The 13,332-nt window shown below is 36.3% G+C and overlaps 1 protein-coding gene across 2 annotated transcripts in view; it reads left to right on the top strand.

Annotated features, from left to right (window-relative positions):
• LOC148949570 (cyanocobalamin reductase / alkylcobalamin dealkylase-like) overlaps positions 1-10,353 on the top strand; it is a 28,703-nt gene extending 18,350 nt beyond the window's left edge. For both annotated transcript variants that reach the window (XM_089093020.1, XM_089093021.1), the window contains exons 5-6: positions 5,895-6,017; positions 9,974-10,353. In XM_089093020.1, coding sequence (XP_088949146.1) covers positions 5,895-6,017; positions 9,974-10,153 — 303 coding nt within the window. In that variant the 3' untranslated portion in view covers positions 10,154-10,353. The remainder of the gene's footprint in view (positions 1-5,894; positions 6,018-9,973) is intronic.
• Positions 10,354-13,332: the final 2,979 nt, after the last annotated feature.

The raw sequence follows: 13,332 nt of genomic DNA on the forward strand, positions 1-13,332 counted from the left end.
AAGAACTTAGAATACGCGTCTCCTCTGAAATTTGAGAATTTGTTAGGATTAGACCCCGGCGCCACCTAGATGAGGGAAGACCGGCGGCGGTGGGGCCAAAAACAGTGCGCCGTGCCGCCGATAAGAGGTCGGCGGCGCGCCGCAATCAATGTTGACCTCAAACATTAATGTTTTAATCGGTATTTATCAACTCACATCTTAAATTTATAACAGATTTGAGCCTACTCATGAATTCAAAACTTCATAAGTCACTGCCAGGAACTGGTTTTCTTCATTATTCTTCAAGAGAAGTGGAAATCTAATAGAAATGAAACGGCTTTGATGTTTTATAACCCTTGCATAATACTAGTAGTTGGAGTATCTATTAGGTGTATATTCTTAACATAAATAATTATCAAAATTAGTTGTTTTTTTCATCGAGCATTACTGCATACAAAACTTCAAATACCGTATCACAAAATTCGTCAGTTATCTGGGTAAAAACTTTGAATATAACTTTGAACTTATAAGCTTAATTTTTTCATAATGCTCTTTGCCTGTATTTATTTTGTCACCTTTTAACCAGTTTAAATTAGTGACTTTTACACTGATTGTTTTTTTTTTTGCTCTTTTGGATTCCTAAAAGGCCTTCTTGTATTAAAAACTGGTTTTAAATAACAATTTAAAAAAAAATAGATTTTAAAGTTTTTTGGGGCTTCTTTATAGAATATATGTCATGTAGGCTAAGGCTGAACTGCTGCTTTTTTATTGCTTTAGGCTGCTCTTTTGGTATTTTTTTTGGGGGGGGGGGATTCATTCCAAATTATAAAGTGATAAATACCTAATATCAGTCAAATTATAAACTGCATCTAAAAGAAGTAGATTTATCAAATTGAAAAATACATGATGAACACTTCACATGAGAACACTTCAATTACAATGAAACAAAAAACGCTTAAGGGTTTATTCGGTAAGAACAAAAATAAAGTGCCGGATATTTTATTAGGTAAAAAATGAAAAAATCGTTCATTGTAAACGTCATCAAATAACATAATATGCAGACTTAAGTAACTCAAGAGAGTTTCTGGGGTTGTTTTCTAAATTCGTCACTTTTTATCCAAGCAAAATGTTAGGACACTAGTATCAGTTATTGAGTTTAAGCTTTGATTTCCAAATACTCACAAAAATTACCAAATTTAAGAAAGTCGCAACAATAAGTCACCTGTGGTCAAAATACTCAAAGACTCCTCTTTAATCTCCACACAGATTCAAAGCTTCTGCTATGGTTATTTCCTTGGAAATCCCCAGAGAGTTTCTTTTTAAAACAGCCTCCAAGCGTAGTTAGGGCTATTTATCCTTTTATGCTTTTCTTTAAAACTTTGAAAAAAGTGTTATAACATTCCAAATGTTACATATGTTGTATTTGTACATATTTTTGGTAATCATTTGTGCGGTGATCGAATTTTTTAAAACACTGTAGGTACGTAAGAACGTTGCAACATCTAGTACCCTGAGGTCATAAGACTGTCAAAGAATCCTCCTTGAACCTCCCAAATTGAAAGCTTTTATTATGACCTGGCCTTTTAATGTAACTTGGGCACTGAACCAAGGGCGCCATTGTCACTCGAGCGCAACGTTAGGTGTGATATCGATATCGCTCTCGTCACACCAATTCGTTTTAGTATGGATCTGCCTGGTACTTATGAATGAATGTTTTCAAAGTTAACCCGTTTCATCAATAAGAAAAAAAAACGGGTTGGATGCATATTTCCCTTTCCCTTTGGACGATAAAAACATGTAAGTGCTGTATCAAGTATAACTCACGAAAATCTTGTTAATTTTTGTCAGCTTTTTGGCATCCCTGCTATCAATAAAAAAAAAGTCAAGGTACTATCACCTAAATATAAGAACTCCCTATGCCCCCCCCCCTCTGGATACCATCTTGATAGGATACCGTCTCTGCTTTAAATAAAAAAAAAATAATTGACTTATTGGCACCCCTGCTTAAAAAAAAAAATTGAGGTATTATCATTTAAATATGATAGCTCACTACCCCCCCCCCCCTCTGGGTACCAGCCTGATAGGATGCCGTCTGCTTTAAATTAAAACAAAATTAACTTTGGGATCCCTGCTTTCAATAAAAAAAATTCAAGATATTATCATTTAAATGTAATACCTCCCTACCCCGCTCCCCCTCTGGATACCATCTTGATAGGATACCGTCTCAGCTTTCATTAGAAAAATGATTTACTTAAAAATTAACTAGGTCACTCTATGGTTCAAATAAACACGCAAAATAACGTTAAACAGATTAGTGTTCCTTGAAAAAAATTGAGGGTATGAGTAAAGGGGTAAAAAGACAACAACAGAAATGTCGAAATTATTCAGATATAGCCTACCTCAACTGGAATACTGATTCATAGATTCGCCGTGGCATTCAATAAGATCCAAAGAATCTAGTTCAAATGGAGCATACAAAGAAGCTAAATTAGACCAGTAGCATCTGAGAAATCGTAAAATTCACAAGATACTGAACAAGTCTTAATGGTGGGCCCTGGGTCTACCAAAATATTTCATCCCTTCTTTCAATAAAATAAAATGATGTATTATCATTTAAAAATAATAGCCCCCTATCCCCCCCCCTATAGGCAATAATTTACAATTTATTTATGAATCATATTTTTGGGGTAACTTCCGGTTCAGTCTTTAATTCTCCAACCTTGTACATAGCTTAGTCTATAGCTAATTTTTGTCTCAATAGTGGTTTTTTTTTTGGGGGGGGGGGGGTGAAATGTTTCAGAAAGAAGATTGTATTTTCTATCAGGTGTTCAATAACTAAGTATTAAACATTTAGAAAATGTTATCTAAAAACAGCAAAAAAAAAAAAATCTGCAAACTTAAAATTCAGCTGTAGAAACTATATGTCGGCTGTTAATTTCAAAATCCAACTGAAGGCTGAAGTTGTATAGTAATGAATTCGTTATATAATTTTATTCAACTTGAAAATAAAATTCTTAACTACGAATGATGTAAGAAATAGCAATTGGGAAACTGCATTCGAAATGATTTAATCTCATTTTATAAAGACGATATTTTTTTTTGTCAACATATGAAGAACTGTGTATATTGCATCTGTCTGGTTTTTATGCAAAGTAAAAAAAGAGACAAAAATTAATGAACAAGAGAGTAGTGATGAATTATGGCATGCAAAGTAATATTTGGCAGGGAAAGCAACTGGTGATAAATCAATAGGTTTGGCACCGTGATTGCGTGATTTTCGGGGAACCAAATTTTTTTTTTTCCGGGGTGACGCATAGATTTTCGGGGAAATACCCGAAAATTCGGGGATATTGCAAGCCCTGCTTTATTTCTAATCAGGAAAATCGAAATACTAAACCCCACGAGAAGGAAAAGCTCCGATTTTGCGGTTGACACAATAAAGAATTACCGCAAAATTAATTTAAAGTCGATCGAACGCCGCCGCCTCTGCCTGCGTCGGCGCGCCTGTGGCGCGCCGACAGCGTTACGACACTTCGGCGGCGTTCTACCGGGCCTCTCGTCGGCGGCGTTTGGTCGATCCACCGGCGCGGCGCCGGGGTCTAGTTAGGATCCCCATAAGGGACAGATAAGGCACTTACTCCTACTTCTAACCAAATTTGACTGATATCCAACAATCCCTTCTGCTAGGCTTCCTGATGACAAAATTTAGAGATCCCTCCGCCACGATGTCCATATCGAATTCAAATTCATTTAATTCAAAAACAAGACATAGCTCTCGTGGGCAAAGCCCAAATATGATGTCTCTTAGTCGTAATTAGCAAAACAATGTTGTCTGATAAAACTTCGTCAGGATAAATAAACTAAAGGATAAAAACACTTGAGATTGAGAATAAAATTGTCTGATAAAACTTCGTCTGGATAAAATAAGCTAAACAACAAAAACACTAGAGATCATTGTAATATGTCACAAAGCTTGGCACAAAGCTTTTACTGTAGCGCATGGTGTTACAGTGGACTGGGGTTAGTTTCGGAAACTTCTCAGCCACTTCCCTGGGGGGACGAGATCTCATAGGGACAAAAGGTGGGGGAAGGAATGATCGGTAGATGGGATGTTGAAGGAGGGAGGAGCCAAAAATCGGGTCTGAAACATCGAAGTGCACAAGTAAAACATCTGCTCAGTTTCGATCCGACCTTATTACCTAATAGATGTTCTAAAAGCCTGAATTTAAACATCTCCTCTCCAGCTAGAGGATAGATTTATGTCAGAATTCTGAAAGGCCTCTTTGTGCGACTCGCTCTTGTTTCTCACGCACCTTAACTAAAATCTGATAGCCCATTTTGTTAGATAACAAGAATTTTTTGATAACAAGATAACAAGATCTGATAACAAGAATTGAGGGCTCCTTTCCCCTAAAGAGATTAGATCAGACTCGGACCCGAATAAAATTACAACTAGGAAACTTACTCTTGGGGTCCATCTGAATGTTTGTATGAAGCCAAATTTCAACAAACCTTCATCCCAACAAATTGCTATATGTCCTGATGACACGAATTTAGGGACTATCCTCTCTCCTTTCCATCCTTCAGAGAGTCATCGTGTCATCCTTCCTGATGACACGAATTTAGGGACTATCCTCTCTCCTTTCCATCCTTCAGAGAGTCATCGTGTCATCCTTCCTGATGACACGAATTTAGGGACTATCCTCTCTCCTTTCCATCCTTCAGAGAGGCAGATCGATTCTTATTCAATCAAAATAAATGACCAGAGCACTAGCTCTGACTTCTCATCAAGTTTGTTCTAGATCCGACTATTAACTCTGGTACGTTTACCGATTGCAGAAATTAATGAACTCTTTTGTCCCCGACAGTAGACAGATTTTCCAGGCAGGCCAAAAGGACAACTAGGACACTATATTTTACTTCCTATCAAGTTTGATTGAGATATGACAATCTCTACGGGTAAATATGCGCAAGGGAAAATTCTGGACCAACCAGACTGGTCAGAGGACACGAGTCCGACATCAAATGATCCTTGAGAAGCCTACATTTGGAATTTGACAGTTCTGTTTGATTTATGTTTGTATTATTTAATGGGATAGAAAAAGCATGATTTCTGTAGTTTCTCTGGGAAAATACCAGGAATCTTACAAACTTCAGGAGCTTTTCTTTTCTGTTTGACTATCTGCTCATCAGATTTTTTATTTTTTTATTTTTACCTCCTAGCGTTACCTAGCTACAGACCACTGGTCATAATCCAAACAAAAGGAATTTGGAGACTAGATTTACAGCTTAATCTTTCCTGAATCAAATTCAAACAATCCAGAAGATATATGGAATTCTTGATGTCTTGAGTTGATGAAATAATATTATGCTCCACACGAGTCTGAGTTTTAGTGAGCTCAGGGCTCGAAAGGATAATGTTATCCTCTATAAGTCCGACGTTAAAAAACTGAGAACATCATCGAAGTAATTACGACTTTTCCCTACATGGATCAGTCGCGAAAATTTTATTTTATTGGTAGTGGTTTTATTTTTTTTTAGTTTTTTTTTTTTTTTTTTTATCTTTGCTTCTCTTGTGCTGAAGATACCAAGTTTGGATACAGGCGAAATATCCGCGTTGTTTCAGTTTTTCATCTTTTCTCTCTACTAGCCGCAGTCTCGTTTGCCGTTTTTTCTCTCTTTGTTAATTTTTTGTCACGGGGTAGTAAACCAATTTTGGAGATACCCAATGATGGTAGTAAACCAAGCATACCTAAATAACCGGTTTTGTATTTCTGTATATTTCAGACGCCTTCGGAATTTTTTGCTGCTGACATAGTTTTAAAAACACAAAGAGCTTGCAAAAACACATGCATTTTGTAGTCTATAATAAATTAATACGTCTATGGTGTTAAATAATTCCTTTTTAATTTCAGAGGATTTATGGAGTTTGTCTGCACCCTAGGTATGGTGGCTGGTTTGCGTTACGAGGTGTAATTGTATTTCCAGACGTTTTAGTCGGAGATGTGCCTAGACCTACTCCAGTTGACACCCTTGTGGCAAGTATCTGATTGATAAACTTTTAGCTTCTTTATTGAATCTTCTGAAGAACATGGTTTTGTTCACTTCTTAAATGAGTTTTGAAAATCGAACTGGTCAACTTCAAATTTTAGTTTTTTTTGCGTAAAAGTACCAGTTAAGTCTTTTAACTTTGCATGTTTATATGGAATTAGGATGCGATAACAATGATAATAATGCATTTTGGCTGTTGAACATTAAATAATTGTTGCGGAAGGGAATTTGACTAACTTGGTTACCAAGCGGGATCACTAGGTGCCGCCTCCCCAGTCTCTTTAGGTGTGCGATTTTCCTCAAACTTTCTATAGGTCTCATTCTCAACCTTCCGCTTTTTGCTATTTCGACAAATATACCCCCCCCCCCCCCCTCTTAAACTTTATACCATCTTCAAAATGAATTCCTCTGCACAAAAAGAATGGATTTAATTGAAAAATCCCCTGAACAATTTTAAAAAATCAGTATACAAAAACTGTAGGTAATAGATTAGATTTTGAAAGCAGTTTACAAACTTATTTATTCCAAACCAGAATTATTTGCAAAAAAGTAAAGGAATCACAGAAGAACCGATGGTGGTAACATTACGACTGTATTTTGAACATAAAATTCCTATTGAGTCTAACATCGAGTTCACCTTTGCTACTGGGTATAACCTTTGTCTTCAGTTATCCTACCTTTTTTATATCATTAGATATCCCTCAACTAAACAATTTATGCCAATTAGTCCCTACCTCAAACCGTTAATTGGATCGACCTAGCTTTTATAACTTTAAGTAATTTAGAGCTCTAATTTCTAGGCTAATTGTAAACCTGTAGCTTATGGTTTGTTGGAGTATTGCTCAGAATAAAAATGGAACACACTATAAGTAGTACTGCTCCTTGAACTTGAGTTTTTTCGGTTTATACATTATATGAAAAATGATCCATTTACTTTCAGGAACGTTTAGCAAGTTTTCAATGATAATCATTTGTAGCAATTCTTTAAATTGTTGAATAGAATAACAATTTTTTATACAAAAATAATAAATTTGGAAACTACGAGGCATTCAATTGATAAAGAACACGGATTTAAGTTGTTTATACTGATCACCTTGGTTAACTAGATTTTAAGTTTCAAGACAGGCAAGACGCGTGGCAATGCTGTTTATAATATCAATGTTCTTAGGCATAAAAATTTAGTCCTTGATGAAAGCAATCTCGGGAAGAAAATCCATCTTTGTCTCTATAAAAATTGTTGCTGTTATGATTTAAAACGAAAAACACAGCTCATTCAGCGGTAAAACCCAAGCCAGTAGCCGGGTCGGGCCTCTTTGGATGTAAAGTCGGGACGGGAACTTTCTCATTTCGGTACCCATGAAATTTAAAGGTGTCTAAAATTGGTTGTGCCGATTGCCAAATTCGATACGCAGAAATATAAATAAAGTAACATAGATGCATTTTTGCCAACGCTGCAATATTATCGTACAATACGTACGATAATATAACGTACAATATTATAGTTTTTGGTACAATTTAAAGGTCCTGGTACAATGCGACACATTTGGTAATTGTTTGGTACAATCGAATTTTTTGGTACATTTTGGTTTTACTTGCTACTTTTTGACTCAGATATCTGTTCTTTAAGTTTTAGTTTACTGAAAAAAAAAATTTCTTGTTGCGGCACATTTTTAACCTGCTGTTCAGGTGGTACAAATTAATCTCTTGCGGTGCAATTTTAATCAGAAAAGTTATACAGTTTATTTCAAAGAGTTGGCAACGCTGCATAGATAACATGACAGCCCATCCGTTGAATGTCGATGGGATCATGTCTCGCAAAAAGGATTTTACTAGGAAAGCATTAGTTAATAATATAGATCGAAGAAAACTGGGAACAAATATCTCTGCATATAATAGCTGCACCCCTCCCCTAAGAGCCAGAAAATCAGTCGCAAGTAGTTACAATCATAATTGCAAGTTGTCGCAGTTAGTCACAAGTCGTAAAACTGGCAGTCACGGTAGTCGCAGTCGCGAGTAGTTAAAGCAGAGTCGTAAGTACTTTCTAATTTTGATCCTCAGAAATATCAATAAAGCATCGTAGATAACATGACAGCATATCCGATGGATACCGATGGGATCATTTCTTGCAAAACGCATTTTCTAGAAAAGCATAAGTCAATAATATAGATAAAAAAAAAAACGGAACAAATTTGTTCATTTAATACCTCTACCCCGTCCCTCAAGAGCCATAAAAGTAAACATTTATATTTCTGACTAAGTATCATTCGTCGCTTTAACAAAAAAATGCAGGAAAAAATTTCCCCCTCCCCTCTAGAAACCCAATTAAAAACAAAATTTAGGCTAACCGTCCAAAGGTCATGGCCTGGAAAAAAAAAGAACTAAGAATATGAGAATGGTGAATTCAAGTATTATTTGGGTGTCTTTTGTGAATACCACCCCACCCCCCCCCCCCCCTCCAGATATTAAGATTTTTACGATTTTTCCTTCTACACTTAGTCCAAATATATCCTTTTCTTCCAAATAAAGGAATGCCAAGAAAATCATGGACTTGTTTGTAAAATTTTTTGTTAAATCAAAATTAATTCTTTACAATTAAGGCTGTCATAAGACTAGAAATAAGATACGGCATTAACTTGTTTATTGACGTATTTGGACTGTCACCCTCCGTCCAAAATAGGTCAACATGGAAAACGTCAAATATTCAGTTTGAAAAGTTGGGATATATTGTTTCATTTGGAGGAAATAAATTACAGAGAAAAAATGACTAGAGACTGGAAAACCACATATAATTCGAACTTAATTGAGTTTGACTTGAATCTTGGATTCCTTTTCAAGTTAAAAATTTTTGCTATGAAATTATTTCTTAGTTTGTTGGGAATATTCAAATTATTGAATAAAATACTAATTTTTTGTTAAAAAACAATGGAAATTATGAGGCATTCAATTGATAAAGAATATAGAAAGGATATATCGAGCTAAACTTCTCTGGATTCTTTGCTGAACTTCTTTAGCCTTTCAGTGTTTATGACAAAATTTAATGCATGTTCTTCATTGATTTTAACGTCACAATAGTACTACTGAAGATAAAAATTGAAATGACGAGAACATGGTTTGAAAAGCCTATATCAACACTAATTTCTTTCCAGGCAGCTCCGTGCTGCGGTGGGTTGTTAATAGTAGTAGTAGTAGTAGTATTTCTATGTCTTTGTATATTTTGTAAGATTAAGAGACAGGTTCGCTACTGTTCAAGCTTCAATCTCCTCTAATTCCAGAGAATCATTCTTTAGATATTGATTCTGATTGGTCATATAATTTCTGCTTCAAGGTTCTTCTCGCCAATTTGCGCAGAGGATATATTGGTGCTGCAGTCAGCGATAATTTTGTTTTTGTCGAAAAGTTGTGACTAAAATGTTGTTCCGCCTTTAAAATTGTACCTTAAGAATAGCAGAAACGTCTTTAAAATTTTACTCCTTTCAAAATGGCAGAGAGTAATGGGTGCCATGAGCAGGGGCAGATCGAGGGGTTGATTTAGGGGCACGTGCGCCACAAGAAAGTCGGAAAGTTTTACTAATCACAGGATTAGAGGGGTGAATATTGCAAATGCGGGAGCCCAAGTGTATCCACCCGGCTATAAGAGTCATGTGGGCAGAGCCATGAAGCTTATTATGTGACAGCAATTGGTGAACTCCCCCGTTTTTCCTTTGCTTTATGCTCGAAGTGCGCACAGAAGAGTAGATCCTGTAATAATTGTTCGTCAGGAATTGTTAATAGACAAGATAGAGACAGGCCTTATGCGTATAGGTATTTTTGTTGTAATTGTTAGATATGTCATTAACAGCTGCTTTGCACTTTAATCTGGAGAAGCCCTCGTATCCAAATTTTAAGTGCCTAATCTATTTATGCATGGTTATGTTTTTGTTAACTATGTTTATCTCCTTTCTAGTCTGATGAAAAGAAGAAAGAATTACTTGAAAAATACAATTTTAATTGGGAAGACTGGTCTTTTCGAGATGTTATTCCTGTTGAATCTCGCTATTCTGAACTACAGAAGGAGTATTTTTCAACAATTCCAGCAGAGCGTACCTCCATAGTTGAACGCATACGGTCTTCCTGTGCAAAATAGAGCTAATAGCTTTAAGGGAAAATATTCCAGATCTGAACTCAATCTGCCATCCTTGTTAATTAAGTTTTTAAATTGTTCAGTTTTTTTTTCAATCCGACGATTTCGGTTTTCAGTCTTCAGTTTTGTTGGTCAACTTGTTACTATTCTGATCCCCTTTTTGTTATATAGTTTGCAATAAAAATAAAATAAAAATAAAAAGAGCCCGTCTAAGGTGTTTTAATATGCAGAATATTTTCTAAAGTAAAAAAGGATAAACTATCAAGCTTAGTGGAAGTGAATTCTCCCAGTATACATTAAATTTTAGTTTATAAAGAATATATACTTATAGATAGTAGTTATAAAATATCAAATATATGTGTAGGAAGTCATGAAATAAAATGTAGACTAGCAGGTCATAACCATTAAATATTAAATGAAGTGGTGAGGTTAGAGGTAAGATGCTGAAAAGCCTTTTTAAGTATACCAGAGGGAAAATGAATTTGGGAACAATTATTCTAAGGAATTCCAGCAATCACGGGATTGGTCATCTGACAGACAGGACTATTTGAGTTGTTCAGAGGCCAATGTGATCAGGTCCGTAAAAAACGAGGCCAACGTTTGGTTTTGTCCTTGTATTTATATTCTGTTGTGTTCTTTGTTTTTGTCCTACAAACAGTGCAAAAAATCGAGAAGAAGACTTATATTTGGTTTTAATTTAGTGTAGCAATCATCTGATTGTGAGGATATCCAGGATTTGAGGTGTTTTTTATTAAGCTGACCTTGGAGAATACTTTATAGTGCGTAGTATGGACTGAATTAAAAGGGCTTTTAGAAAAATGTTTAGTGACATTTGGGCAAACTCGTTTTATATTGTTTGTGCAAGCATTACTTCCTATTTTTAGGTTAACTTTGTGAATTTATAAAATGAAGTATTGATGTCAAAGATGTGAAAAAAGAAAATCTAAGTAAGATCCTTGTTTTTCCCCGTTTCTTAGCCAATAGAATCGATCCGTTTTATTCCACCAGCATAACATATAGTTGAAGTTCCAATGCATGTCTGTGTATTCAAAAACTAATTTCTCAAATACACATGATGTTACCGCAATGTTGTAGCTCTAAAGTGTCTTCTTTTCCTTCAGAGGAACAGGGAACTCTATTTGAGTTTGTTTTTGTTGATTGTCCTTATTACATAAAGTTTAGTGTGAAATTGAAAAAAAATCCACAATTGACCACAACTTTACCTCTTTAAAGGACTAGTACTCCTTTACAGTCATAAATATACCTTAACCCCCCCCCTCCTCCCAACACTGGAAATTTCAACTCGATCCCCAAAGCCACTAATGAGATATTGGAGGGATGTCATTTTGGTAAGTTGGATACATTTGGTGTCTTTTGATCCCCCACAACCCCTCCCCTCAAATCAGATTACAATACTCTCTTTAAGTTTCAAATTGATCCCCCAAGCCATTCAAGACATATTTTGGTTGATCAAAACCTTGGGATTGATTTCTGTCAATAACTGAAAGCGAATTTCTAAGCTTCCCCCCACCCCCCTATAGCAAACCCCCTGTCCCTTCTTGGCCATTATAACTTTAAGATAGTTAGGGTAATAATACAACTTGCCAAGTCACAGGTAATGTAAATAACTGAAAACGAATCCCAGAGCTTTCCTTCTGCAAAAATACCCCAGCCCCTGCTTGACTTTCTTGCCACAGATGGCCACGCGTTTGAAACTATAATGAAGTGAGGTTTATTATTGTAATATATTTTAAAACAGTTTGGGGAAAAGGTTCAACTCAATTTGTCCATTCCTTTTGGAATGTTTGGTAACCAGACAGAACAACGGATGAACGGAGTGGTTTTAGTATTAAAACAGCCGTAAAAACAGTGAAGACATGGAAAGTCAACATCCGACAAGGTTAGCCGGTGTGTGAGAAACAAGAAAAAAGGAGAGAAACTTTGGCATGCCCCCCCCCCTCCAAAACCTCGTAATTTTATAGTCTTAGTATATTTTCTATATAATTCTTCTTTTCTTATGAACACTCTTGGCGCCAGGCCACTGAGAACTTGTTGTACTTCCTTTTAAAGGAATCAAATAGAAAGATGTTCATGGGCAACATCTCTCGGGAGGCCATTTCAGATGGAGGAACAACATCTTTCAAAGATCTTCAAGTGTTTAGTGCGGGGTGTAGGTCTAGGGCTCGGACCCGGCCGAGATATGTGCCCCAAGAAACGAAACCACTTTTCTATCTCTAGGACGTCCGATTTTAGGGACAGAGAAGCTTTTCAAGGGTCATCATGTTTACAGCCAGCTGCATGGACCATTGTATCGTCGATAAAGTAGCGTAAAGGGTTAATGAGATTACTCCATATGTCCTTGATATGCACCAGGAAAAGTGTGTTTCTTGTGTGCTACCCTGAGGAACCCAAAGTCCCAACAACCTCAAGTAGACCAAAAATTTCCTGCTCTTAGAGTTTTATCGAAAGTTTTTTTTTTACATCAAAATATAGCGCCCTAATATGGTACCCTTGGGTCAGAATATCAACCCTTTCCTGAAGCTGGGTATTCAATTGGTCGCGCTCTGAGTGTTTTATGCGGAACTGCTAGTGCTAACAACTCACAGCAGCACGAAGCCCATGGGGTCAGCAGAGCCTTGCGCGCTCCTCCTCCACTCCCATCTATTCAAATCCTCATTCTTTATCCCATTCCATGACATTCTAATTTCTTTAAAACCTTTCCTTATGACCTCTTTCCACTCCATTCGGGAACACAAATACATTTCGTTTAGTCCCTGATGAATAACCAAAAAGCACAATCTTTGGTAATCTGTCATCCATCGTCTGCAAAACATGGCCTAGCCATTTCAACCTTTCTTTCCTTATAGCCCTAGAAAATGGAATTGGACAATAATTTTCGTACAGCTTAATTTTTTCTTATCTAGGGTTTAAAAACTGTTGATAAAAAGTTTCATAGGCTTTGATATGTTTTATTGAAAATGTCTTTATAAAAAAATTCATAGTCAGGGGGTTTATCGGCCAATATGGATCGGATCGCAATATACCTTGGAAACAAAGATTATTCGGGCAGACTTCCAGATCGTTGCGAAGAATCCAGAGAGAATGCCAAGCCGGAATAGTGATAACAGAGCTAGCTCGGACAAACAGGGCTTAAGGCCAGAATTTATTATTATTATCTAGAC

Source organism: Artemia sp. Qi Xiang Cuo, chromosome 8, assembly GCF_049724085.1.
Source record: "Artemia sp. Qi Xiang Cuo chromosome 8, ASM4972408v1, whole genome shotgun sequence".
In the NCBI taxonomy this organism is placed as follows: domain Eukaryota; kingdom Metazoa; phylum Arthropoda; class Branchiopoda; order Anostraca; family Artemiidae; genus Artemia; species Artemia sp. Qi Xiang Cuo.